This window comes from Schistocerca gregaria, chromosome 5 (genome assembly GCF_023897955.1).
Source record: "Schistocerca gregaria isolate iqSchGreg1 chromosome 5, iqSchGreg1.2, whole genome shotgun sequence".
NCBI lineage: Eukaryota > Metazoa > Arthropoda > Insecta > Orthoptera > Acrididae > Schistocerca > Schistocerca gregaria.
The window spans coordinates 107,844,150-107,869,252 of NC_064924.1; the positions used below are offsets into that span (position 1 = coordinate 107,844,150).

General features: G+C 42.6%; 1 protein-coding gene across 1 annotated transcript in view; it reads left to right on the forward strand.

Annotated features, from left to right (window-relative positions):
- Window positions 1-25,103, forward strand: part of LOC126272086 (hemicentin-1) — a 1,030,571-nt gene that overhangs the window by 422,679 nt on the left and 582,789 nt on the right. The window contains exon 5 of the mRNA XM_049974649.1: window positions 2,615-2,776. Coding sequence (XP_049830606.1) covers window positions 2,615-2,776 — 162 coding nt within the window. The remainder of the gene's footprint in view (window positions 1-2,614; window positions 2,777-25,103) is intronic.

The window sequence follows — 25,103 nt, forward strand, 5'->3', positions numbered from 1 at the left end:
AATGTGTGCAGTGACGTTTACATGTTGAATAAAGTATGCGCGCCGTAGTTTGTAACTAATTTTCATATTTTCATATAATTCAATATTGTCACCTTGTAAATAGCGTTACAGTCAGGGTGGTCCATTGATAGTGACCAGGCCAAAATCTCACGATATAAGCATCAAACGCAAAAACTACAAACAACGAAACTTGTCTAGCTTGAAGGGGAAAACCAGATGGCACTATGGTTTGCCCGCTAGATGGCAAAGCCATAGGTCAAATTGATATCAACTGCGTTTTTTTTAATAGTAAGTCCCATTTTTTATTACATATTCGTCGCGGCTAATCCGCACATCAGTAGCAGACAAATTGCGCGAGAATCGGGAATCTCAAAAACGTCGGTGTTGAGAATGCTACATAAACATCGATTGCACACGTGCCATATTTCTACGCACCACGAATTGCATGGTGACGACTGTGAACGTCGTGTACAGTTCTGCCACTGGGCCCAAGAGAAATTACGGGACGATCACAGATTTTTTTGGACGTGTTCTATTTAGCGACGGAGCGTCATTCACCAACAGCGGTAACGTAAACCGGCATAATATGCTCTGTTGGGCAACGGAAAATCCACGATGGCTGCGACAAGAGGAACATCAGCGACCTTGGCGGGTTAATGTACGGTGGGAGGAAGGCTAATTGGCCCCCATTTCATCGATGGCAATGTAAATGGTGCAATGTATGGTGATTTCCTACGTAATGTTCTACCGATGTTACTACAAGATGTTTCACTGCATGACAGAATAGCGGTGTACTTCCAACATGATGGATGTCCGGCACATAGCTCGCTTGCGGTTGAAGCGGTATTAAATAACATATTTCATGACAGGTGGATTGGTCGTCGAAGCACGTTCACCGGATCTGACGCCCTCGGATTTTTTTCTGTGGGGAAAGTTCAAGGATATTTGCTATCGTGATCCACCGACGACGCCTGACAACATGCGTCAGCGCATTGTCAATGCATGTGCGAACGTTACGGAAGGCGGATTACTCGCTGTTGAGAGGAATGTCGTTACACGTATTGCCAAATGCACAGAGGTTGACGGACGTCATTTTGAGCATTTATTGCATTAATGTGGTATTTACAGGTAATCACACTGTAACAACATGCGTTCTCAGAAATGATAAGTTCACACTGGCCGTGGTGACCGAGCGGTTCTAGGCGCTCAATTCGGAACTGCGCGAGTGCTACGGTCGCAGGTTCTAATCCTGCCTCGGGCATGGATGTGTGTGATGTCCTTAGGTTTAAGTAGTTCTAAGTTATAGGGGACTGATGACCATAGATGTTAAGTCCGATATTGCTCAGAGCTATTTTGAACAATGAGCCATTTCATTGGCAAACTTGACAGTTGGTATTATTGTAATCGAGGAGATAGGATAAAGACTACAGAACACGAGGGTGATGAAGCAGTGCTGGCGGAATCAGAAAAGGAGCTACAGAAGATGTTTAAGAGTACTGCAAGAAGGGGCAATGAATACGGAGTAAAGATAATTATAGTAAAGACAAATCGATGAGAATGAGCAAGAAGGAGGCTCCAGTTCCTAGACGGAAAGAACATACAACAAGTAAAATCCTTACTGCACCGGAGAAGGCCCCTAGACGGAATGGAATGTCGTGTGACGAGGGCCTCCCGTCGGGTAGACCGTTCGCCTGGTGCAAGTCTTTCGATTTGACGCCACTTCGGCGACTTGCGCGTCGATGGGATGAAATGATGATGATTAGGACAACACAACACCCAGTCCCTGAGTGGAGAAAATCTCCGACCATGCCGGGAATCAAACCCGGGCCCTGTGGATTGACAGTCTGTCGCGCTGACCACTCAGCTACCGGGGCAGACCCCTAGACGGAAAGAACACACAACAAGTAAAATTATATTAAGTCCCATAGTGCTCAGAGCCATTTGAACCATTTTGGATAAGTTTACAAAGGTACATGTATCACATTGGAACAACCGAAATAAAATGTTCAAACATACATACGTACTGTATTTTAATTTAAAAAACCTACCTGTTACCAACTGTTCGTCTAAAACTGCGAGCCATCTGTTTGTGACTATTACAGCGCTATCTATCACAAAGCGAAAAAAATTGGTCCAACTAAAACATTCATATTTCTTTGCGTACTACACGAATATGTAATAAAAATGGGGGTTCCAATAAAAAAAAAAAAACGCCGTTTATATCCGTTTGACCTATAGCAGCGCGATCTAGCGGGCCAACCATAACGCCATCTGGTTTCCCCCTTCAATCTAGTCAAGTTTCGTTCTTTGTAGTTTTTTGGTATGACGCTTATTTCGTGAGATATTTGGCCCGGTCACGGTCAATATACATATGTGTGTGTGTTATTGATACTGTGTTATAAATACTACTGTACATATTTAATTTTGCAAATTTCTTATGTGAATCAATACTTATTAGTTTTTGTAATTATTTTTTGTCCTGGACTCGAAAAATAAAAACAATAAACATCTTGCTCCGCTCGTCGACTGGCCCCGATTTGCGTAAAATTTCTTGCAATTTTGATTGTGACGGAGAGCGAACTACTGACAGAGGCACGTCCCGCGGCTGTTGCAGCGACGAACGAGCAGCGCGCGGGCAGCAACGGCGCGGGCACCGGCGTCGCGACGCTGACGGCGCGCCTCGGCCGTGGGGACCTGCGGGCCACCTACCAGTGCCGCGCGCACAACGACGCCCTCAGGGAGCCGCTGACCGCCTCGCTGCGCCTGCTCGTCCACGGTGAGTACTGCTCTCTCTCCTGACACAGTCTGTGCTCCAGCCAGGTGCAGTCACACGCGGGCGAGGCCTGCGTCTCGTGGCGTCCCAGCCTGAGTCACACGACGTTGCGGCTTCCAGTGTGAAATTTTTATGAATTGGTTATAACTCAAGCGCAGCTGTTAACGGAGGACCAGTGTGGGCTGTAATTATCGTATGGCAGGGAAATTGACAGATAGGCTGGTGTGTTAGTCCGGAACCGATTTACACCGGGAAAAAAATAGTTCCAGTTCTGGCCACCAGTTGCATATCTGGCGGTGTGAAGCATCTCGTAGACGTATCCGGTGTTCATATTAAACAAATTACGTTAACGGTGTTTAATAATAAAATCAACATTATGCCTTTCTCACTTGTTCGGCCTTTTCCGCCCGCATTCCACTCTTAATACATTGTGTACAGAAATATTCACAACGCGTTTGCACCTTGTGGCCGAAATTGTTAACTAATTTTCTTCCAGCGTAATCCGATTCCGCATTAGCGCATTATATCATCTACCAAGTTTCGCTGTCATACTGGCAGAAGTAAAGCTGTGAGGACGGGCCGTGAGTCGTGCTTGGGTGGCTCAGTTGGTAGAGCACTTGCCCGCGAAAGGCAAAGGTCCCGAGTTCGAGTCTTAGCCCGGCAGACGCTTTTAATCTGCCAGGAAGTTTCATATCAACGCACACTCCACTGTAGAGTGAAAATTTCATTCTAGATACGATATTACAGTCCTCACTGGATCTCTGTGAGTAGCTGCACTTTAATTATAACCACCTGATATAAATCGTCATAAATTGTGCATTTAAGCTGGTTTCATCATGTTTTAGGCAGAATATAAACTACAAGTAAACCACTCCCCCCAATTCATTTTAAGAATGGAACTTGCATTTATAAAACGTCATTTCTCCAGAACTACGTTCAGTACAATGATACAGTTTTATAAGTACAATCAATGGCCAGTGTGTCTGCAAAATGTGTTCCGAGTAGAGTTAATAGTAAAGAAGTAATAAATTAAAACGTCATTCTTGATGCTGAAGATTAACTACGTCAACAGCGAGAATATGATAATAAATAAACTTTATTCCTTTCATTATGTTGTGTGTGTTGGGGGGGGGGGGGGGAGTCAGCGATAAAAACTTTCGAAAAGGTTTGATACTACGCGTAAAATTTGTTGGAAGCCGCTAACTGCTCTCATTGTGAAATACTTGATGAATATTCTCTGGCTAGTTTTTCTGCCGTGAGTTACGCTACCACATAACATATATATGGAGTTTTTAACTTTGCACGTGACTTACTATGCTGAACCGTTAAGGCAAGGTTATACCTCTTTTTTAGTGGGTAGATTGTGACATCATCTTAAATGTTTAAATTCGGCCAATTTTAAAATGAAATATTGACTATCGGTTTTTTTTCCCACAAGATAGGCTACCTGCAACTGGTTCAGTGTGACAGTTTCAGCCGTTTACTAATATAGGTAAATTCTGTACAGTCGTTTTACATTGAACACGACGTATCTTCAAGTCGATTACTTTCTTCACTTTCGCGCTTTTGAGAAATATGCATCTATGCTTTAAAAAAATCGAGAGTGAAAACTAGTAAGCAAATGACACACCACTAGGCAGAAATCTGCATATATTCTGAAAATTTGACTAACTTCCGCCTACTGTTGTTTACAAGACAATTGTTTCTTAGAATAACTGTTTGTAAAAATATTTCCCAAAACATGAACTGATTTTGAAGAGATTTCCTTCACATATTTACCACAAGTACGCTTCTCAGAAATCTGAAAATAGCTAACTGAAATTTTCAGAAGCGAAGCTGATTAAACACTTGTGTGACTTGCACAGTTTGGGAACAAACTCCCAAAGTCATCAGATATACACTGATCAGCCAGAACATTATGACCATCTATGTAATAGCCGGTATGTTCACTTTTGGCACGGATAACAGTGGCGATGCCTCTTGGCATGGAAGCAGTGAGGCCTTGGTAGGTCACAGGAGGGAAATGGCACCACATCTGCACATACTAGTCACCTAATTCACGTAAATTGCGGAGAAAAGAGAATGACGATCTCTGACGCCACCTTCAAGCACATCCCAGATGTGTTCGATCGGGTTCAGATCTGACGAGCTGGGAGCCAACATATCAATTGGAACTCGCCACTATGTTTCTCAGGCCGGCCGGAGTGGCCGAGTGGTTCTAGGCGCTACACTCTGGAACCGCGCGACCGCTGCGGTCGCAGATTCGAATCCTGCCTCGGGCATGGATGTGTATGATGTCCTTAGGTTAGTTAGGTTTAAGTAGTTCTACGTTCTAGGGGACTGATGACCTCAGAAGTTAAGTCCCATAGTGCTCAGAGCCATTTGAACCATTTTTATGATTCTCAAACCACTCCATCACCCTCTTGTGCTTGTGACATGGCTCATTATCTTGTTAGAAAATGACACTGCTGTCGGGAAACATGAAGGGGTGTAGTGGTCTGCAACCGCTGTACGATACTCCTTAGCCGTTGTGGCTCCTTGCGGAAGCTCCAATGGACCCACGTGGATGTTCCCCAGAGCATAATGGAGCCACTGTCAGCTTGTCTCCGTCCCGCAGGACAGGTGTCAAGGACCTAGTCTCCTAGAAGACGATGAATACGCGCTCTGCCATCGGCGCGATGAAGAAGATATCGGGATTCATCAGACCATGCAACGCTCTGCCACTGCACCAATGTCCATTACCGATGGTCACGCGCCCATTTCAGTCGTTGTTGCCGATGTCGTGGTGTTAACATTGGCAGATGCATGGGTTGTCGACTGCGGAGGCCCATTGTTAGGAGTGATCGGTGCACTGTATGTACAGACACACTTGTACTCTGCCCAGAATTGTCAGTTCCGTCACAGTTCGCCGCCTGTCCTGTTTTACCAGTCTGGCCAACCAAGGAAGTGTGACATCAGTAAAGCGTGATGGCCGCCCAACCCCACGATGTCTGGGCGTGACTTCACACTCACCTCAGCACTTCTCGAACACCCGACAGGTCGTGCAGTTTCCATAATGCTCGTGCCGAGCCTCCGGGCCAAACTCAGATAGATCGCATACCTTCCCCATTCTGCACATGCGGACTGCAGCCTCACTGATACTACATGCACCGTGGCTGTGTCCGACTAGGAGTCATTCCTCGCCGCCGCTGAACGGGTTTATATCGATATAGGTCGGTGGTCACCATATTCTGGCTGATCAGTGTAAATATTAGAAACAATTTATATCGCTCGGTGACGATCTGAAATATTAAACCTACTGATTGCTATAAGGCGCGATCGAACATTTTGAGTAATTATCACAGCGTCAGTATTTATCGCACTTGAAGTGTACCCAACACCACTGGAAACATGTGCTTTACAACTGTAGTATCCATTTATGAATTTTGTAAACAATGCGAGTTGTAAACTCTTATCTAGAACAGTACTCTTAAGTAATTCTGCGAGATTTCTTTTTCATTTGTACGTTCTCGAACTTGCCCTAAACGCCTAATAAATACTTAGTCTGGAGAACTTAATGTGGTTTTTTTTTCATAGAAGCTCATATTCAACACAAATCTCGTTTTTAGTAGCACCTTATTTCCAGTCTCTTTTCAGGGTCTAACACCTGCATAACTTGACTCGTGGCAAGTTACACACACCTCACATCTGTTCATGTAGCGACCAAATCTGCTCTCGAGACGATCAGTCTCAGTTTTACTCAATGACGGATATTTGCAGCCTGCAAATCCGCTTAAAACCTATTCAGGTAATTGAGTAATTGTGGTTGTTGTACGTAGCAAAGAAAGAAGATGCTGGATGAAGTTTTTTCATTATATTTATAGGGCGGTATTAGTAGCGACAAACTTTTCCAGTACATTAGCAACTTCAGAAATTTTACAAAGTAATGATTTGCTGACATGAAGCCCACATTGCCTTTGGGCTTAGGACTCGGCCTAATATGCGAGATTTCCAAGATGGCTGCGGGATTTTAAATAGGGCTCGCATATTCCAACACCAGCTTCGTGACGTCACACAGACAAAATTTCTAAACCTCTTATCGTGTTAATACATTCAGATATAACATATAATTCTGTGTATGTAACTCTGTTTCAATAAACCACCGTTATCAAGGTACCTGACGAGAAATACACCAAAATAACTATTTTTATCGGTATAAAGTACGTTATTGGAACCCCAATCAAGTGTCTGACTTTTTTGATGTGTTGTATACAACTAGCATTGTCATGGTGAATGATGCGGCGTTTACGATTCTTTTTTCCGATTTCACCGATGACTAGTAACAAACAAATTGTTTCTGTGAATAACCGATAAAAAGTTCAAGTTACTCTACGACTGTATAAGGTTCGTTTTGTGTGTCTGTGTGTGTGTGTGTGTGTGTGTGTGTGTGTGTGTGTGTGTGTGTGTGTGTGTTCGAAAGGATAGACAACTTTCATAGATAGTGATAATGATAAAATAAGCCATGATGGTTAACGATATGCTCAGTAGAAATGTGTATTGCTCAAGACAACAAAGCTAATAACGCACTGTGACTCAGTACACATAGAGAAACAGTCACACACAACACGCGTACATAAATTTAGCGCAAGGAGAGAAGAACGGATCGAAATGTCAGACGTATTGCGTGGATAAATAGTTACATGAAAGTAACAGATTATTTTGAATATGTGTGTCAACTGTCTGCTTACAGCGTCCCTGTCCTATAAACATGTAATGAGAATGCAAAAATAGTTAACTTGCTGAATGATCATTTATAAATGATGAACTTCCTACCGAACAACTTTTGGTAATAGCTCACTGAAGCAGTATAACGGCAAGTTTCGTATCACCCTTCAACGACACTTTCTACGTAGCCTTGCCTCATGCATACATCTTCCGCTGATTATTATTTTATAATTCCCAATGCCTGCTGTGCAGGTAGAGGTGATTTATTAACGTCTCTGTGAATAGCATATTTAACTTCCGTGGCATTAGGTGGTGGCTCATTAGCATGATACATTTTGCCGCACAGTTTTGAGGCGTCATGTCACGGACTGCGCGGTCACTCCCTCTGGAGGTTCGAGTCCTCGCTCTAAGTTAGTTTAAGTAGTGTGTAAGTCTAGGGACTGAAGACCTAAACAGTTTTGTCCTTTAGGAATTCACACACATTTGAACATTTGATACATTTAAATAAAGTAGGTATACAGGATAATGTGTTTCTGGGAAATGAAATGGAAACACGTGATTTAATGATGGATGCGTTGAACTTTTAAGACAATTGATGTAGTTTACAACCTCACAGGGATAATCTTAACTTACACTGCTCCTTACTAACTAAGGCAACTTCATCCGATAAATAATCCAAAATCATCAGTGCAAAAGGTATTCTACCACTAGATGAACAGTTAACATCGATGAATTTAAGATGGTAAGGAATGAAATTAAGTGATAGGTGATGGAGTTACCAGCTTCCAAGTAGTTATGAACTCGCAACGTCTCCGGGCCAATTTCACTGCGCAGAAACACGCGACCGAATACTAGCACGCGAAGCAGTAATAGACAAAGCCAGCTAATCCACATAGAAAACTTTACTTAAGCACTGAATATAAACTGGACTTATCTTACCGGACTTCTTGTACATGGTAATGTCTGCTCAGCAACATGGCTTGTCAGACAAAAATGACTGCATGAGAACAGCACGCGACCTCGAAACTGTCTCTCCGATTTACAACCGGTACAAGACTGAACGTAGTAGTGCAATGTAGTGCAGAACTCTCTTCGAATGACTATGGCTTGCAAGCCGCCAGCGAATTCTGTTGGCTAAGAGGAAAATAACCTGCCAGAGACGTAATACTGATGCAGGGACTTAGCAGAGAGCGTGCCCAAATGTTTCATCGATATGTACTGTAACTACTTAGTATAAAAAAGTGTAAAATAAATACTACAGTTCACAGAAAGGTAAAGTATTCTGTGACGATATGAAAGAGCCAACTAAGAGGAACCTTACATTCGGCTTCGGCTTAAATCATCACCATTATCATCGTCATCGTCATCTATCGGTTTGCTCATTGCTGAGTATCGTGACCCCATTTCTTCATTCATTTGTGAAGTAACCGAATCTTTGGTTATTTATCTTCAGGTCTTTTAATATAATTCGAAGAGGCAGGCTGATAATCTTCTTAGCTTCATCCAACCATCTACTTGATGCTCTTTCTTGTGGCCTACCCGCCTTCGATTTTGCCTTACAAGATGGTACTTTCTAAATTATCCCCTTTTTCTCTCGAAATGTATACAAGGAGCTGAAAGTAGCTTTGATTGATATCAGAAGATAAAATTCTTGTGATAGTAACTTTTTTTATAATGGAAGCATTGCTTCTTCTTTGCATCCAGGGTACGCGTAACGTCTTCTTCCAACACAGCATCTTGAAGGCAGCAATTCAGCTCTTGTTACTAGCTTTCGATGCCTCATAGTCGAAGAAAAACACAGGGAACACCAACGATCACACCTAGCTCGTCTTGGTTACCTTGTATATCGCCCGGTCCCACCAGACCTTAGTGAGCTTAAGCGTTGTAGCTCGACCAAGGATGATTCATCGTTTTATTTCTTTATCATAATATCCTGTGTCATCGACCGTGATCCTAGATGCACACGATCATTCGCTACCTGCAGATCCTTTAAGCAACCTGGATTTGATATCCTTGTTGATAAATAACTATTAGTTTGGTCTTTTTTATGACCATCTCTAGACGATTTAAACTAATAGTGTTCACTCCGGGAACAGATCATAAAGCCCTTCTTCACATCATACAAATAGGGTAGTATCATCAGCAAAGCGTAGACTTTTGATTTGCCTCCCGCCTGTTGACTTTTATATTGAAGCCATTTAGCAGTGGAAAAAGTAATTGACATAGTAAATTATACAAAGCCTTGTGCATAGTGATATAATGAATTATCAATTAATTTAAATAATAGATATGTAGGATTTTATACATATACAGTTTAAGTATAGAAAAAAAACATGAAATGATCAAGAAAGCAAAAATCAGGTACATGTAAAAGTGACGCGCTTATTAATATTCAAGGAAAAAAAGGGCGTGTGATCAGTATAAAACTGTATATTTTGATAAATTAAAAGTATTGACGTGCTTTAGGATTAAAAGAAATTATATTTTAACAAGTTTCAAATTTTTTAAATTGCGTGCTTTATCACTGGAAAGCTAAAATATTTGCAGTGTGTTCAGGTCAAGCGTAGTTGAGTGGTCTAGCGTGACCTGATAATTGTTAGAACACAATGAACCGTAGAAGCTGCTGACGTTTCATGGACATAATGTGGACTGCTTGCAAGATAAGGACGTGTTTACTAACATCTGAAATTGCGGAGTCCCTGGCTTATATCCAGGAAAGTTACGTGTCTCCTTGTGTCCTCCTCCTTGAGTGTCTCGTATTATGCAAGAAATTTCCATTTCTTCATATGTATCCATAAAGTGTCGCGCCGTCATTGTGTGTAGAATTACGAGGTTGTTTGCGACACCGTGCACAGCTTTATTTATAGTACTCATAGCTATACTTCGAAACAGCTAAAACGATCACAGTGTCCCTAACGACTTCCATGGACATCAAAAAGTGTATTGTCAGTATTTCATATAATTATTGAAGGAAATTAAAAGGCTGTCGTACTATACCATTAAGACGTGTATTCTTCCATTAAAGGCTTAACACAATGAGTGAAATATTAACATTAGAAACTGTGTGAATCTCTTGAGGCAGCATAATTCATCGCGCGCAAGTTACTCAGAACATATTCATCCAGTATTTGAGAATAAGAACACTTATAGCAACTTCCAAAAACCTTATACACAACTTCCAAAAACCTTATACACAATTTCAAAACTTCCGCTAACTTTTTCTCCGCGACAATTGACGATTCCCCCCCAGTCCCCCACCCCCACATACACACAAATTTAAAGGAAAAAGTTTATCACTTACGACATTTTCGCTACTCTTTCAGTATAATGTCAGCGTCAGGCAGAGTGTTTTAACCTTTTGAGTCCCAACAATGAAAAAAATTAAAAATTTTACAGGATTGACGCTTATCATCTCAGCAGGCAATAAATACGAGAATAAATTGGCGAAAAATAAACAATCAATTGTTTTAGAACCACTGGGAGATACAGTTTTCAACCTTCCATCGTTTCATGAGATATGTTTGAAAGCAATGTGGACACAATCAAACTTCCATGAACTCATAATGCCTAAAACATAGTTCTAAATAACAAGCAAAATTGGACCTAAAATTTAATACCTTTTTATCAAAACTGGTTTCATTTCGAAACGACTCATAACAGCAGTAGTACAAACTTAAATATACGTTACAATAACTTTCGATATATTTACACTTTCACTGTCATACGACCACCATGTGAATATAAAATAGAAAACACATTGCAGAGTCTCCCATAATCATGTAGCACAATCTCCGTGCCAACTGTTTCTTCGAACACTGTCAGTGACTGTTACAATGCACTGCATTTGTAGAAGTACCTCAGTGTCCTACGTGTTTGTGTCTTGCTATGGCATTGGCAGTTTCATGCGAAAGGCACTGGTACTTATAGAAAAGAAAATTAAATCAATGATGTTTTCAGGTAGAAATTCCTGGAACTTCGAGAGTTAATTTACTGTTAATGCTAACTCTGTTCGCAATACATTTTGTGGGCAACACCCTAATGTACCAATGAACGTACCTGTATAATCATGTAATAGTATGACACATACTTCATGGCTTACGACATTATAGACGTTGAGACATGTGAAAAACTAGCTTCTCTAATAAAAATGGAACGCAAATGACCCAGACTACAATGGTCCAATGATTCATCCGAAAGTAATAAAACGAAGATATTTAGGGTTTTGCATCTTCAACCATGAGGGTTATACATTTTTAACGTCACATATTTAACAAATTGGAGTTAATGCTGCTTTTCTAATTATTCAGAAGTTTGAAGCAGTCTTATGCGCAAGACTTCGATTCATTAAGGATCCGGGAGTGGAGGGGTTATAGCTAAATTACTGTTTCTACAATATCCCTTGTTCTGTGTGGTTGTTTTAGACACTGTGCCCCGTGTGTTACCGCCCCTTTGCACGGTTTACATGTGTAATAAAATAATGAAATATTTGAAGTGTTATAATTTGTTAATATGAAACCTGGCACTTAAAGCTATGTTTCACAGCTAATATTTTATATAGTGATTAAATAACTGTAGAAGGGAACGGTACCAGGGATATTACAGTTGTAACCACTAAACATGTGATCACTCTGTCCTGGTAATATTTATCGTTCACTGCGCTGGTCTAGCTACACTTGTTTTCTTCCGTCTCGCAGGCGACTCGGTTGCACTTTGTCACTCAATTACTCGCGCAGACCTCAAAGTAGGCGTAAAGTGGTGCGACAAAAAGAGAGGACCGGTGGAAAGAAATTGCAGCCTTTGTTAGACGTTTACGACCACGCCCGCCAGCAGCTGGGCCCTCTACGCCTTGGGCAGTATTAATTGCGACCTGAGCCGCCACTTTAGTGGCGCCCCACCGTAACTCAGTGTGATTTAGCTGCCGATAGCACTCACTCTAACTGGACGGACTGCGTCAAATTTCCTGCGGCCGGCGCACAGTCTTCCATTCCGAGTGCTGTTCGCCTTTACGACGACCGTTAAAATATATTAACTTTTCTCCTCGCGCTGGCGGCGGGCCGGTGCTTAATAACAGCGATGGCGAATAAACCCTCATCTTGTCGAGTAATTGCTGAATTTCGCCAAGTTTTTTTCCTCCCCTCCGAGTTTCCCGCAGATTCCCTGCCGAGCACCTGCGATTCTTTGGAGCAATGATTATAAAAACAAACAGCCTCCTGGTGGAGAAGGGTGCAGTTACCGTGGCTCGAAAATGAATATTTTTCTCGTGAAAATGCTAATTTATTGCGAAAGATGAAGGCGAGTATATTTTCTGACTGAAGTACCTTCCAAATTAAAAACGTTAAAAAGAAAATGTTCGCCAAATTCCAACAATGGAAGCATAAACCAGACAGGAGTCGAGAAAGGCAGGTATTGATCTTTCATTACACAAGGAGAGCGCCAAGGAGATGACGAAAAAACTGAGCTGACAGACACTTGAAGACAGAAACTGTTCACGAAAGCGTAATTATAAAGCTTCAAAAACCAGCTGAAAGTGAGCAAACTAAGAATATACCGAAACCTCTTAAGTATCACTCAACGTAGTTCGCGAAGGCAAGATTATGCTAATTACATAGCCTACAGAGGCGTTTAAGGTATCATTCTCACTCTCGAAGCGTGGATTCATCTGGACAGGAGCTGTAATAACTGATACAGCGAGAATTACTCTCTCTGCCGCGTTCTGCACTAGGGATTGCAGAATGTGGACATAGAAGTAGCATCGTCTTTCTCTAATCTACTTTGACGAAGGCTTTGTAAGTAACGAGACATGTCTAGTGCGAAGCTTCATGATATGCTTTAACATCACTATAATACACTCGTACATCTCCCACAGAGGCAGGACGTTCTAGAAGAGAGCCACTATGTTCACAGAGCACATTTTGAGAACGTTACTGTACTGCAGTTTGCAAGACTTATATTCAGTGCCATGGTACATTCTCTTTTGTGAAGATATCGGATTGTAGGATGGAACATCACGCTTTGTAACTCGCACTCAGCATGTGTTCCCCACGAGATATTGCACGCAGACGAATAAAGCATGTACTGGTGATCAGAGAAGTGGGATTGACCGTTATTAATGAACATATCAGAAAATGCTTCAAATGGCTACCGTTGACGTCGATGCACCGCAGTGCTCGATTTATCAAACTGAGAGACACGTGTAGCAACTCCATCTGAAAGACAGCAGCAATAGTGTTTTCATTAATCTCCTGTAGCTCTTCCAGCGTGTTAGGATTATTTGAGTACTCCTGACGCTTCAATTTGCCCCACAGTTACAAATCGTATGGAGAGAGATTATGTGATCGAGTTGGCCAGATCATTCCACTGCTTCTGCTGATTGTCCTCTCCTCGCCGAATACACGATGCACTTCTAACATGGTAGTCATGGCAATGTGTACAGTTGCTCTGTTGTTCATTTTCAATGAATTGATCCACTTATGGATTAAACAGTTTCTGATGTACCAGATAGTATTAACAGTTTGAAGAAAGCATCTTGTTACAATAGGATCACCAGAAATTGCGCATTAAACATCATATTTGCGATTATTCTGCAACCCTCAAAGTACTGTTGAGCAAATTGATGCATAATTATGCATGTTCCGTGGGTTCACATAGACTGACAGGCTGCACCAGGTTTCACCTGAAGACGAAATGACACTGCAGAGTACTCGGGATAGAACATGTGGTACATGTGCTGACCCAGAGAATGAGAATGCAACAAACCGGTGCAGCGAAATCGCTTTTTATCGTTTTGTACTATCGGAAGTTCTTCTGTTCATTACCAAAATTCCGTGTCAGTCTTATAAATATTTTCCTGGCCAGTTTTATTTTTCAAAGGTGGCCATAAAGTCTCTACCCATTTCTAAAAAGTAGTGGATGCGTGTATGTTTATTGTCGATGTATGTATATATTTTCATCGAAGACCATTTCGAAGCATTGCCTGCATCGTTGGAGAGCAGACCTGAATGCATTCTGAAGCACATATTGCGAAACAGCCGACGCTAGACCCTGGATTCGAGCAATCCTGACAGTCCTTTACTTCTGTATAGTATGCCCTTGACTATGTATCCATATGCAAAAAAAAAAAAAAAAAAAATCCCTGTTTCTTATCTGTTGGCGAATCTTCGATTGAGGAACTCTTTTACTATAAGAGCAAAATGAGGAGTACTCCATCCTTATGGAACACAACAGTCTCATCAATGCCTTCTTATTGAAGCTGTGCTTCCAAACATTGCTCTTTGACAGTCAATGGTTACATGAGATGGCTTGATACACCACAATGTTTCCGAACTTTTTCACAGATGTGGAATGTCCCTTCTTCAGTAAACGAAATGTGATGCATAAGGTTCCGTTGTATGCGGCTCCTATCAGATCGTAACACGCAGCTTGCAGATTTTCATACTCTTTGTCGTCTAATTTGTGAAGCTCCTGATTATGGTACACTTTCTTCTTTGGTGTAAAGTGTATGCCATAAGCGTTGATTTTGTCATGTTCAACGTGTTATTTAAAGGATGAGTTAAAGCAGTCAGTCTTCTTTCAGTTGCTTCTCTGATTCGCTGGATGGCCCCTTGGAACTGTCCCTGCGTGTGATTCATCGGCTACGTTTCCAGTTCTTGGAACTTATCGACAAGTAACCAGATATTTCCTTTTGTTGGTGCCGGCTTTCGAAATTTCCGAGTGAACTGTTGCTCCACCATATAAGAAAGATCATGCAATCACACGCTAACAACAGCCACACATTCTTACATCATAAGCATTTTTATGGATTATCATGAAAAAATATCCCGCCGGAGGTTAGAGTCGTCCCTCCGACATGGGTGTGGGTCCTCAGCGTATGTTAGTTTAAGTAGTGTGTAAGTCTAGGGATCGATGACCTCAGCAGTTTGGTCCATTAGGAACACAATGAACATGAAAAGAAAAGGCCCACGTTATCACAGGAATATATTACAAATACGTGTCATGTAAATGACTCCATTATTTTTTTGGAAATGGATCGAGACCGTGTGCCTATCCTGCATACCTACTGTTCACCCATAATTAACGACAGCCAGAGGAGTGGAGGGGCTTGATGTATCAGAAGTAGATGTGGCTGTTAAATATAAACCATTCCTCACACTTCCCATGCACAGGGTCCCAGCCCAACATTCATGCTGGACACTAATTAGCACTCTCCCCTTTCATTCTTAAATCAGCAAACATTCTACCAGGGCGCCCAGAAATCTCGCCCGTGGACCGACACACTCACACCCTAAACAGTTTAGCAAAGTGACGATGTCGCAATCGCCGGAAGTGATAATTACGTAAGATATCGTTTGTAATACCGTTACTGTTTGCCATTGCTCCGCTACACAATGCCTGGTCACGCTATTTTATTATATAATTGTTGTAAAGTGCCTTTAACAGCAGAGTACGCTGAGATTCACAACTGAAATATGTTCTGTTCAGTGAAACAGTTTAAGATCTGCTTATGTCTCAACTATTGCCTAGCTTGGCATTCCAGCTGGAATTGTAATCAATAAATCTCCAGTAGCAGGCCCCAGCCACACACTACATCTGTGTTTCAGCTGTCGGGTAGGTGAGATGTGTCATTATGTGAATAGTGTAGTTGTCTGTGGTGCTTTCGTTTTTTTCCCAGTTTATGTGTGTAAGATGTTCCAGAAAATAAATCTTTCACATGCAGTGTAAACTGTATATTATACTAGCGTTTTCTCTTTAGCTTTGCCTTCTTACGTATTCAACTCATATATTGAACATACCGTCTCCTTCCCCTCTCTGCGTCCACATATTCATCCCTCTGTCTATCTACTTCGTCCTCCAACCTCTATCTATGTATCTCGTCCTCCCCATCCTCTCTTGTCTATTCGTCTCCTCCTACCACTCTATTTGTCCATTTCATCCATCCCTTCTCTCTGACCACATCTTCCTTCCCCCTCCATCTAACAGTTTCCTCCTCCCCATCCCTCTTTACATATCCACCTCCCCTTCATCCTTTTCCAACTACCCAATGCCTCATGTACCTCTCCCCTCCCTCTGTCGATTTCCTCCTCTCCCTCGCTCAGTCCATTTCCTCCTCTCCCTCGCACAGTCCATCCCATCCCCTATCCATCTTAACTTGTTGTAAGCCATGCCCATTGGCATGTATAGCCCCTGCACTACAGTTAAGTAAAGCAGGACGACACAGCTACAACAAATTTGTTAGGCAGAAGAGGATATATATCAGGGGCTTGTAAATCATTTACTTGTCACTCAGATGTGGATCATCGTGCAATGCAGGTCGATAAAGCAGGCTGATACTACTCCAACACAATGCACATGTCATACAGGGTAGCCTGCATGTCATGGGCCAGAAAACCGTTTCTTGCCCCTGACAAATAGGCTGCCCTGCAAAGCAGGTCGATTTGGCAGGCCAAAACTGTTCCCACACAACATTCCTGTCATGCAGGGTAATATACTCATCAGGGTCTAGGGAAAAAAAACGTTTTTGCCTGTACATCCATCCTTTTTGGGTATAGGAGGTTAGATATCACACAGCACTCATACTCTTGATGCCTCCTGTTTCCTGTGCCAAATTTGGTTGAACTAGATCCAGGGTTTTGCGAGGAGATCCTGGTCACACTCATATACACACTGTGATATACAGGGAGTCTTCACAGGTAGTAGCGGATCCACAACCAATTATACCGACACAGGGAACCAGTGGTCAAAAATGTATTTATATTGTCTTATGGACATAAACAGTGTACACTACGTAACAACAATATTTCTCACAATAATTGTTCAAAGTGACAACAGCCAGTCTCACTGCATGCGTGGCAGTGGCACATGAAGTTCTGCCACATTCTGTCAAAGATCTCTGGTGTACCAGGCGACAAGCACCTTGGACCCTAGCAAGCAGGTCTTCATACTTTCCCATGGGGCTTTCATACATCAACTTCTTGATGTAATCCCAGAGGAAAAGGCCCAGAAGTGTGAGATCTGGTGATGATACTGGCCGTGTGGCAGCACCTCCCCTTCCAATCCAACGATGAGGTTAGGTGTTGTTCAGATGCTCATGGACTTCAACATACATAGGTTGGTGCACCATTGTGTTCATATCCTTTCACAGACAACAAGAGGTACGGTCTCCAAGAACTGTGGCAGCACATCCTGCAGGAACACGAGCTAACATGGACCAGCCAAATGGGGAGGCCGCAAGTAAGGACTTATTAGGTGATCTTGGACAATGGCCACCCATGACTGGTGTGGCTGTTGAAAACCTCGTTATGGGTGAATAAGGCCTCATCCATGTACAGTGCAAATTTTATGAAGTTTGGCATTACAACACTGCAGTGGATAATCCACTGATAAAAGTGAATGCAGAGCTCAAAATCTGTTTGTCCTAGTGCTTTCAAACGTTCTTTATAATACTAATGCTTATTGCTGGGTTGTCGGCCACATGATCCAACACCTATTTCTCAAAGTCTGGTGTTTGGACATGTCTCTGGCGGAAGCTTACCCACGCTCTCTGTTGCATGAATGACTCCACCTGTCACGGCGATAAACTTCTTCCAGTTAGGATGAAATCTGTTGGGAAAGTATTCTCCGTTTATTGGTTCAAATGGCTCTGAGCAAATATGGGACATAACATCTGAGGTCATCAGTCCCCTAGAACTGAGAACTACTTAAACCTAACTAACCTAAGGAAATCACACACATCCATGCCCGAGGCACGATTCTAACCTGCGACCGTAAGGGTCGCGCGGTCCCAGACTGAAGCGCCAGCTCCGTTTATTGGTGCTGCTTTATAGGCGTGCATTAAGTGCATGTCTGCCAAATCTCGTGACGAGTAACATTCCGTCATTCACAACATGTAATGCACCTTGCACAGTAACACACTTCACCTCGCACACATCACAAGTTCTCAGTTGCAATGGACAACTGACGTCAGGGATAGTGATTCGCGTGTGCCGGTCGTCACATGGTACTTGTGGTATGAGCTAAGTTGTGTATGATGTGTCTGTTTGGTTGTTAGGTGTGTATGCTGTTTGTCACCCACTGCCGGTTCCAGGGTACAACAGGCACAAAGGATCATTGCGGGAATGCAGAAAAACTTACGCCCCATTGCAAAGCACGCTGTGAGAATGGCCGTCGTTGGCTTGAACAGTTACCATGAGCTACGCTGGCGGTACACACTGTGTGTGTCCATAACACAGTAAACATGCATTTCCGACCATTTTTCCCTACTTGACTATAACCGCTTGTGGTCTAACTATAACCTATTTCAGTTAGACTACATTTGAGACACCCTGTATAAATAAGATACAGTAATGAAAATTAAATTGTGGGAGTTTGCATAGGGAGTGACTTAAAGTGGAACGGCCACATGAAACTTTTCATAGGAAAGGGCGGATGCCAGACAGATTCATTAGAGCAATGCTTACCAAGTGTAGTCCATCCACGAAGGACATATCTCACAAAACTCTCATTTGATCGATACTTGATTACTGGTTGTCAGTCTGGAACCTTTACCAGATAGGACTGATAAATAAAATGGAGAAGATAAAACAGTGTAGCGCGTTTGGTTACAAATTCGTTTAGTAAGCACGGAAGTGCCACAAATATGCTCGCCGAACTCCAGTTGCAGACACTACGAGAGAGGCATCAGTTTCGAGGCTAAGGCCTCATTGCCCAATGCTCATCAATATCATGTAACCTCACAATTGAAGAGAGGCCACAAAATATGGAAATGGAGGCCAGAATCACATGTTTTGTGGCGTGGTATTGAACTGATAATGAAGCTTTTCATCAAAATTGGCTGTTGCAGAATAAGTAAAGAAGTCAGCAGTGGCTGCTGAAGATTTATTTCCTGAATTGTTACCAGCTACAGACATTCGATGGTTTTGTCTACAAAGAAGGGAAGACTATGATGAATGTAATATGTTGCATCAGATGCTGTATTTAAAACCTGTGTTAATGTGTATATTGCCAGGAGATGGGTTAAAAGTTCCGACAGTGAAAGAACTAGGGTAGTCCATCTTAGCTATCGAAAGAAAAGTTGGGATTAGGCAGACTCGCAGACCAGCATCCCACATTAACGTAATGCAGGTAACTAAACGTAAAACTATACATGAGTCTGCTTCAACTCTGTGAGCGTTGGACTTAATACCCGCTAATCAGGCAGTAACTGCCAGCGTTGTAGTGCGTTTGATGTAGGCGATCTCTGCAGTAGTAGATGTTTCACAATGCAAGAGTACAAGAAATATCAGACTTTGGAAGTGTACAACTGTACTCGATAGAGAATTCTCATCACTCGCACTGATCCATCTGTTTGGTTCATTGGATGTGTAACCGATTATCTGTGTGTTTCTTTTCCGCTGAATGTTAGATGGAACCTCACTGTTTGCCATTAAGACGAACAGAGTTGGTTAGAACCTTGTCACTCAGGTCACTTAGAAACACGGAAGCATGCATATTTGCCTAACTGTCCAGCTGCTGTCCGCCTACTTGTGTATGACATCCTTTCCTTGCTCCCTGCTCTACCATTCTGAAAATCTCAGCGGTCCGTCCAGCTACATCTGAACCACTTTACCTCCAGATATGAGGCAGCCACTGCCTCTTTAAAATAAACCCTTCAAAAATCAACACAATAGTTGTGGGGCTCGCAGTTTTTTTATCTAATAATTAACGGCATTTAACGAACGCGCTAAACACGTCGGATTCTCGATCGTAAACTAGTATGGAAATAGTACCATGTACTAAACATCTAATACAAGGCTCACAAGAGAATAAAACTACTGACGGGTAGTACATAGGAATGAACGCCTCAGTTCTCCTATAAACTTCGAAAGCTAATATCTTAAAACTGATTGATATGTTTTTTGAACACTTCGATTAAAGAATGGGTGCGAGTGGTACAATCAGTAACTTATTTAACATACTTTGGCTCAAAGGATTTTCGAGAGCACGAATGCTTTGTTGCCATTTTCCCTTTTACTCAATTTTTTTTAGATATATCGGTGGAGAAAGTGGGTATAATTCAATTTCTTTTGCATGTTTTCTCGAAGGGAATGTATAACGTCAGCTTTTTTAGTCCTACGTTCATGGTGCGTGTGTTTGTTGAATCCAGTCGTTGATGTTTAAAAATTATGCTCCAGTGCAAGTTATATAATTTCACTTGCGTATTCTGACCACGCATATTGCTCTTTATTAATTAAAATGCCATTCGTGTTCACTGCATTCGAAAAATTAATTAACAATTAGATTTGATACGGAAGTAAACATCTTTTTTAGTTTGTTACTTATAAATTCATTATTTTGTCTGTTATTTCACTCAAATATCAGCATGGCTTCGCCGACAGGTGCTGTTACATCGTGCCATTACGCTATAAATGGAATATAAGCAAAGTAATGAGATTTTGCTTGCAGTAGTACGACAATACGTGTACTTTTTGTTTATTTATGAATTTGGCCAGCTACGAACCGCATACAATTTAAACTTAGGGTGTTTATTTTTCTTCCGTTCTTTTATGAACACACATTCTTATCTTCTATTATTTGTTTCAGAATGTTTAAAAAAGCTGAGTAGAGCTCATCACTTACTATTTGACCACTGTTAAGCTGTTAAATATCAGTTAGCTAGCTGGGTATTTTGGGTAGCTATCAATGTTTGATAATAAACGTCAGACCTAAAATGTTTTTCAAATACACGATAAGAGAATTATTTTGTAGTTGTTGCGCTCAGGAAACCATCGTCGTCGAAAATACATGTCAGTAGGACCTTACGTACAGTCGCTCATTGTTTGTTAACAATATTCTTATCGGTGTTCAGTACAAGAGGATTTAAGCTTTCAACATATTACCTTGAGAAGAAAGGATATTATTGTAGGGTAAGTCACCGTTATAACCCACATTCGTAGGAATGCTGTATGAATATGTAAGCGTAACTCTACAACGACTGGTGCAGTGTCAGCAAAACATGGTACATACATGACTTATTATCTGAAAAAAATAATATTGGGATAAACCTTACTAACAAACAAAGGGGTGGGAAGCGGTTGTGAAGCAGGTTACATGTAAAAATATGAGGGCCAGTCAGATGCAAACCGAACACCTTCCACAATGAGACCATGGAATGATTCCATTCAAACGTAATCACCACACGCGTAATGACATTTATCTCACTGGGAGACGAGACGATCAATCCCTGTTTCATAGAACGCGTTCTGCCGCTGACGGATATACAACTGCACGCACATTTGCACTTTCTCGTCCGACTGAAACCCACCTCCACGCATTTCTTTCTTCAAGTCGCCAAAGGTGTGGTAATCACACGGTGGAAGATCCGTTATGTACGCAGTATGTTGCAGTGTTTCCCAACCAAATTTCTGAAACGTAACCTTCGTCCGATTGGCAGTGTGCGAGCGGGCATTATCGTGCAGCAGAATGATTCTGTGCGACAGCATTCCGTCAGCCGGAGGGCAAATGGCAACGCCAACAGGGAAACAACCCTCATGTCCGTCGCCAAAGAAATCCAGAGTCGTTCACGGAAGTGCTGGTAAGATCATGATAAATAAATGCCGTGTGGCTATGGCCTCCCGTTGGGTAGACCGTTCGCCTGGTGCACGTCTTTCGAGTTGACGCCACTTCGGTGACTTGCGTGTCGATGGAGATGAAATGATGATGATAAGGACAACACAATACCCAGCCCCTTAGCGAAGAAAATCTCCGACCCAGCCTGGAGTCGAACCCGGACCGTGAGGCATGACATTCCGTCTCGCTGATCAATCAGATACCAGGCGAAGATCATGCTGGTGTTTTTAGACTGCTTGTAGAGTTCGTCGAGCGTGGAACCACAATCAGTTCGCACCACTCTGGAGACACTTTGCAGATACTACGACGCGCCATTAAGTCGAGACGCCCAGGAATGCTGCCAGGCGAAGTCGTACTGTTGCACGAAACGCCCGCCCTCACACTCTCAATCGGACGAAGGCTACGCTTTGGCGATTTGCTTGGGAAACACTGCAACATTCTGCGTACAGCCTGAACCCTTCCAATGTTTCAAATTGCTCTGAGCCCTATTTGACTTAACTTCTGAGGTCATCAGTTCTCTAGTACTTAGAACTACTTAAACCTAACTAACCTAAGGACATCCATGCCCGAGACAGGATTCGAACCTGCGACCGTAGTGGTCGCGCGGTTCCAGACTGTAGCGCCTAGAACCGCTCGGCCAGCCCGGCCGCCTGAATCCTTCACCACAGGAGTTTCGCATCTTTGGCGACCTGAGGAAAAGCGTGTGTGGACGTCGGTGTCAGTCGGGAGAGGAAGTGCGTGAGTGGGTGCCGTGGTGGATCCGTCAGCGGCTGACCGCTTTCTACAAAACAGGAATTTATCGTCTGGTCTCCCAGTGGTCTGAGCCATTTGAACATTTTTTTTGATTAAAATAGCCACTTCTTCTATACTGTTGTCAGTGCCCTGTATCAATCCAACTTCTTTCAAATGTCTCTGAGATACCACCACTGGATTGGGAAATGACCACTGCATATAGTCACTTCACAGTCTCCAACTAATTTATGGTATCTCCTCTATAAACAAGACTGGATAACAGATTGAAGTTGGAAAGGGAATAATAGACACAAAAACATCATAAGTTTCCTCTGCAACAGGTGGAACATAAGACCTATCCAAGTCCGACTCGGTGTTAAACACTGGCCGGCCGGAGTGGCCGAGTGGTTCTAGGCGCTACAGTCTGGAACCACGCGACCGCAACGGTCGCAGGTTGGAATCCTGCCTCGGGCATGGATATATGTGATGTCCTTAGGTTGGTTAGGTTTAAATAGTTCTAAGTTCTAGGGGACTGATGACCTCAGAAGTTAAGTCCCATAGTGCTCAGAGCCAATATACTATCTCCAGCTAGATGATACCTCCACATTCTAGCATGAGACCACTGTTCACCTATATCTGCTCGTGATTAAGCTGTTGCCTCTCTCACAAAAGCCGGGAAACAACTTTTTGATCACTGAGGGATACCCACTCCCGACTTCGTACACGTAACGCTTTTGAAACATATCAGCTGCTCTCCCCCCCCCCCCCCCCCCCTCTCCTACAAGGCCCTGGCTAGGGCTCCCGCCTGACATTCGATTTCGCCAGCTACTAAACCCCTCCTCGAAATTATTTTATAATACAGAACTTCCTGCTTAACCAGTCTCCAGCGCAGAATGTAGGCACTTCAAATTGATCATTTCCTGCTAACATTCAAAGCCGACAACCGCCCACTTAGCAGGTTTAAGGGAAGACTGGCCGCTTTCCTCCAGGCTGGAGAATATCTCCCGTCCCCGGGAACCAAAAAACCAGAGCCGGCGTTCAGAATAGCGACCAGCACTAGCCGACGGGTGCGGCACAGAAATGATGTATTGCAAGGAGTGCCGAATACAGTTAAAGTCGCTCATTGATGTTTAGATCAGGTAGAGCTACCAATTGCAGGGATATTGATTGCTACGTTTCACCCCCAGATACTTTCTGTGGGTGATTTAGATAGCCAGTTCAGCCTTAATAGCGTGCTTGAGTTTTCGTCAAATCATTAAGGTATGCGTGCTGCCCTGTGTGAACACGGCTCTTGTGATCATGGAACATGTTCACAGCATACGCATCTTGAAGATGTACAGGAACAGCCATCACTGGTTGCTTCTTATACCTCACTAGTACGCAGAGTGTTTTTTTATACATGGGGGCGTGCTGAAAAATAATGCCTTCGAAGTTTGTTACACAAAAAATCTTAAATCCTTTAAATAAAACAAACTTTATATTAACATTCTTCATCTGTATCCTTCACGTCTCCAGATTTATTTCCTAACATAGTTTCCCTGACGACGAATACACTTCTTCCAACGAGAGATCAGTTTGTTGATACCGTCACAGTAGAATGTTATATTTTGTTGATAGAGCTAAAAAAAAAGGCTCTGAGCACTATGGGACTCAACATCTATGGTTATCAGTCGCCTAGAACTTAGAACTACTTAAACCTAACTAACCTAAGGATATCACACAACACCCAGTCATCACGAGGCAGAGAAAATCTCTGGCCCCGCCGGGGATCGAAAACGGGCGCGGGAAGATGGAGCTACAGCCCCACCTCTGTTTGCGCTACTTCACCACAATGAAAGTAAATTACTCGAACGAAAGTGAAGTCCTCGAAGGTGTTCTTTAAGTTTTGCAAACAGATGAAAATCGGATGGGGCCAAATGAGGACTGCATGGGAGATGACCGATGACAGTGAACCCAAGACGTGTGACTTATAGCTGCGGTGCGCACGAACTTTTCTGTCGTTAGAAACTGACAGCATGCTGTTTCTCACGCACCAGCGTAGTTACTTTACACACCTCCATATTACACGCTACAATTCTGGGTTCTAGAGGGCTGCAAACATGTAGACATGAAGGATAAATATATGGAACGTTAATAACGTTTTTTTTTTCACGTATAAAACTTTAAGGATTTTCACATAAAAAAATTCGGAGGCATTATTTTTCAGGATGCCTTCGCACACCGTCAGCCAACATCTCAGCTCGTCAGTGTGGGATAAAACTAGGATAACACAGGTAACTGCGATGTGCTTCAA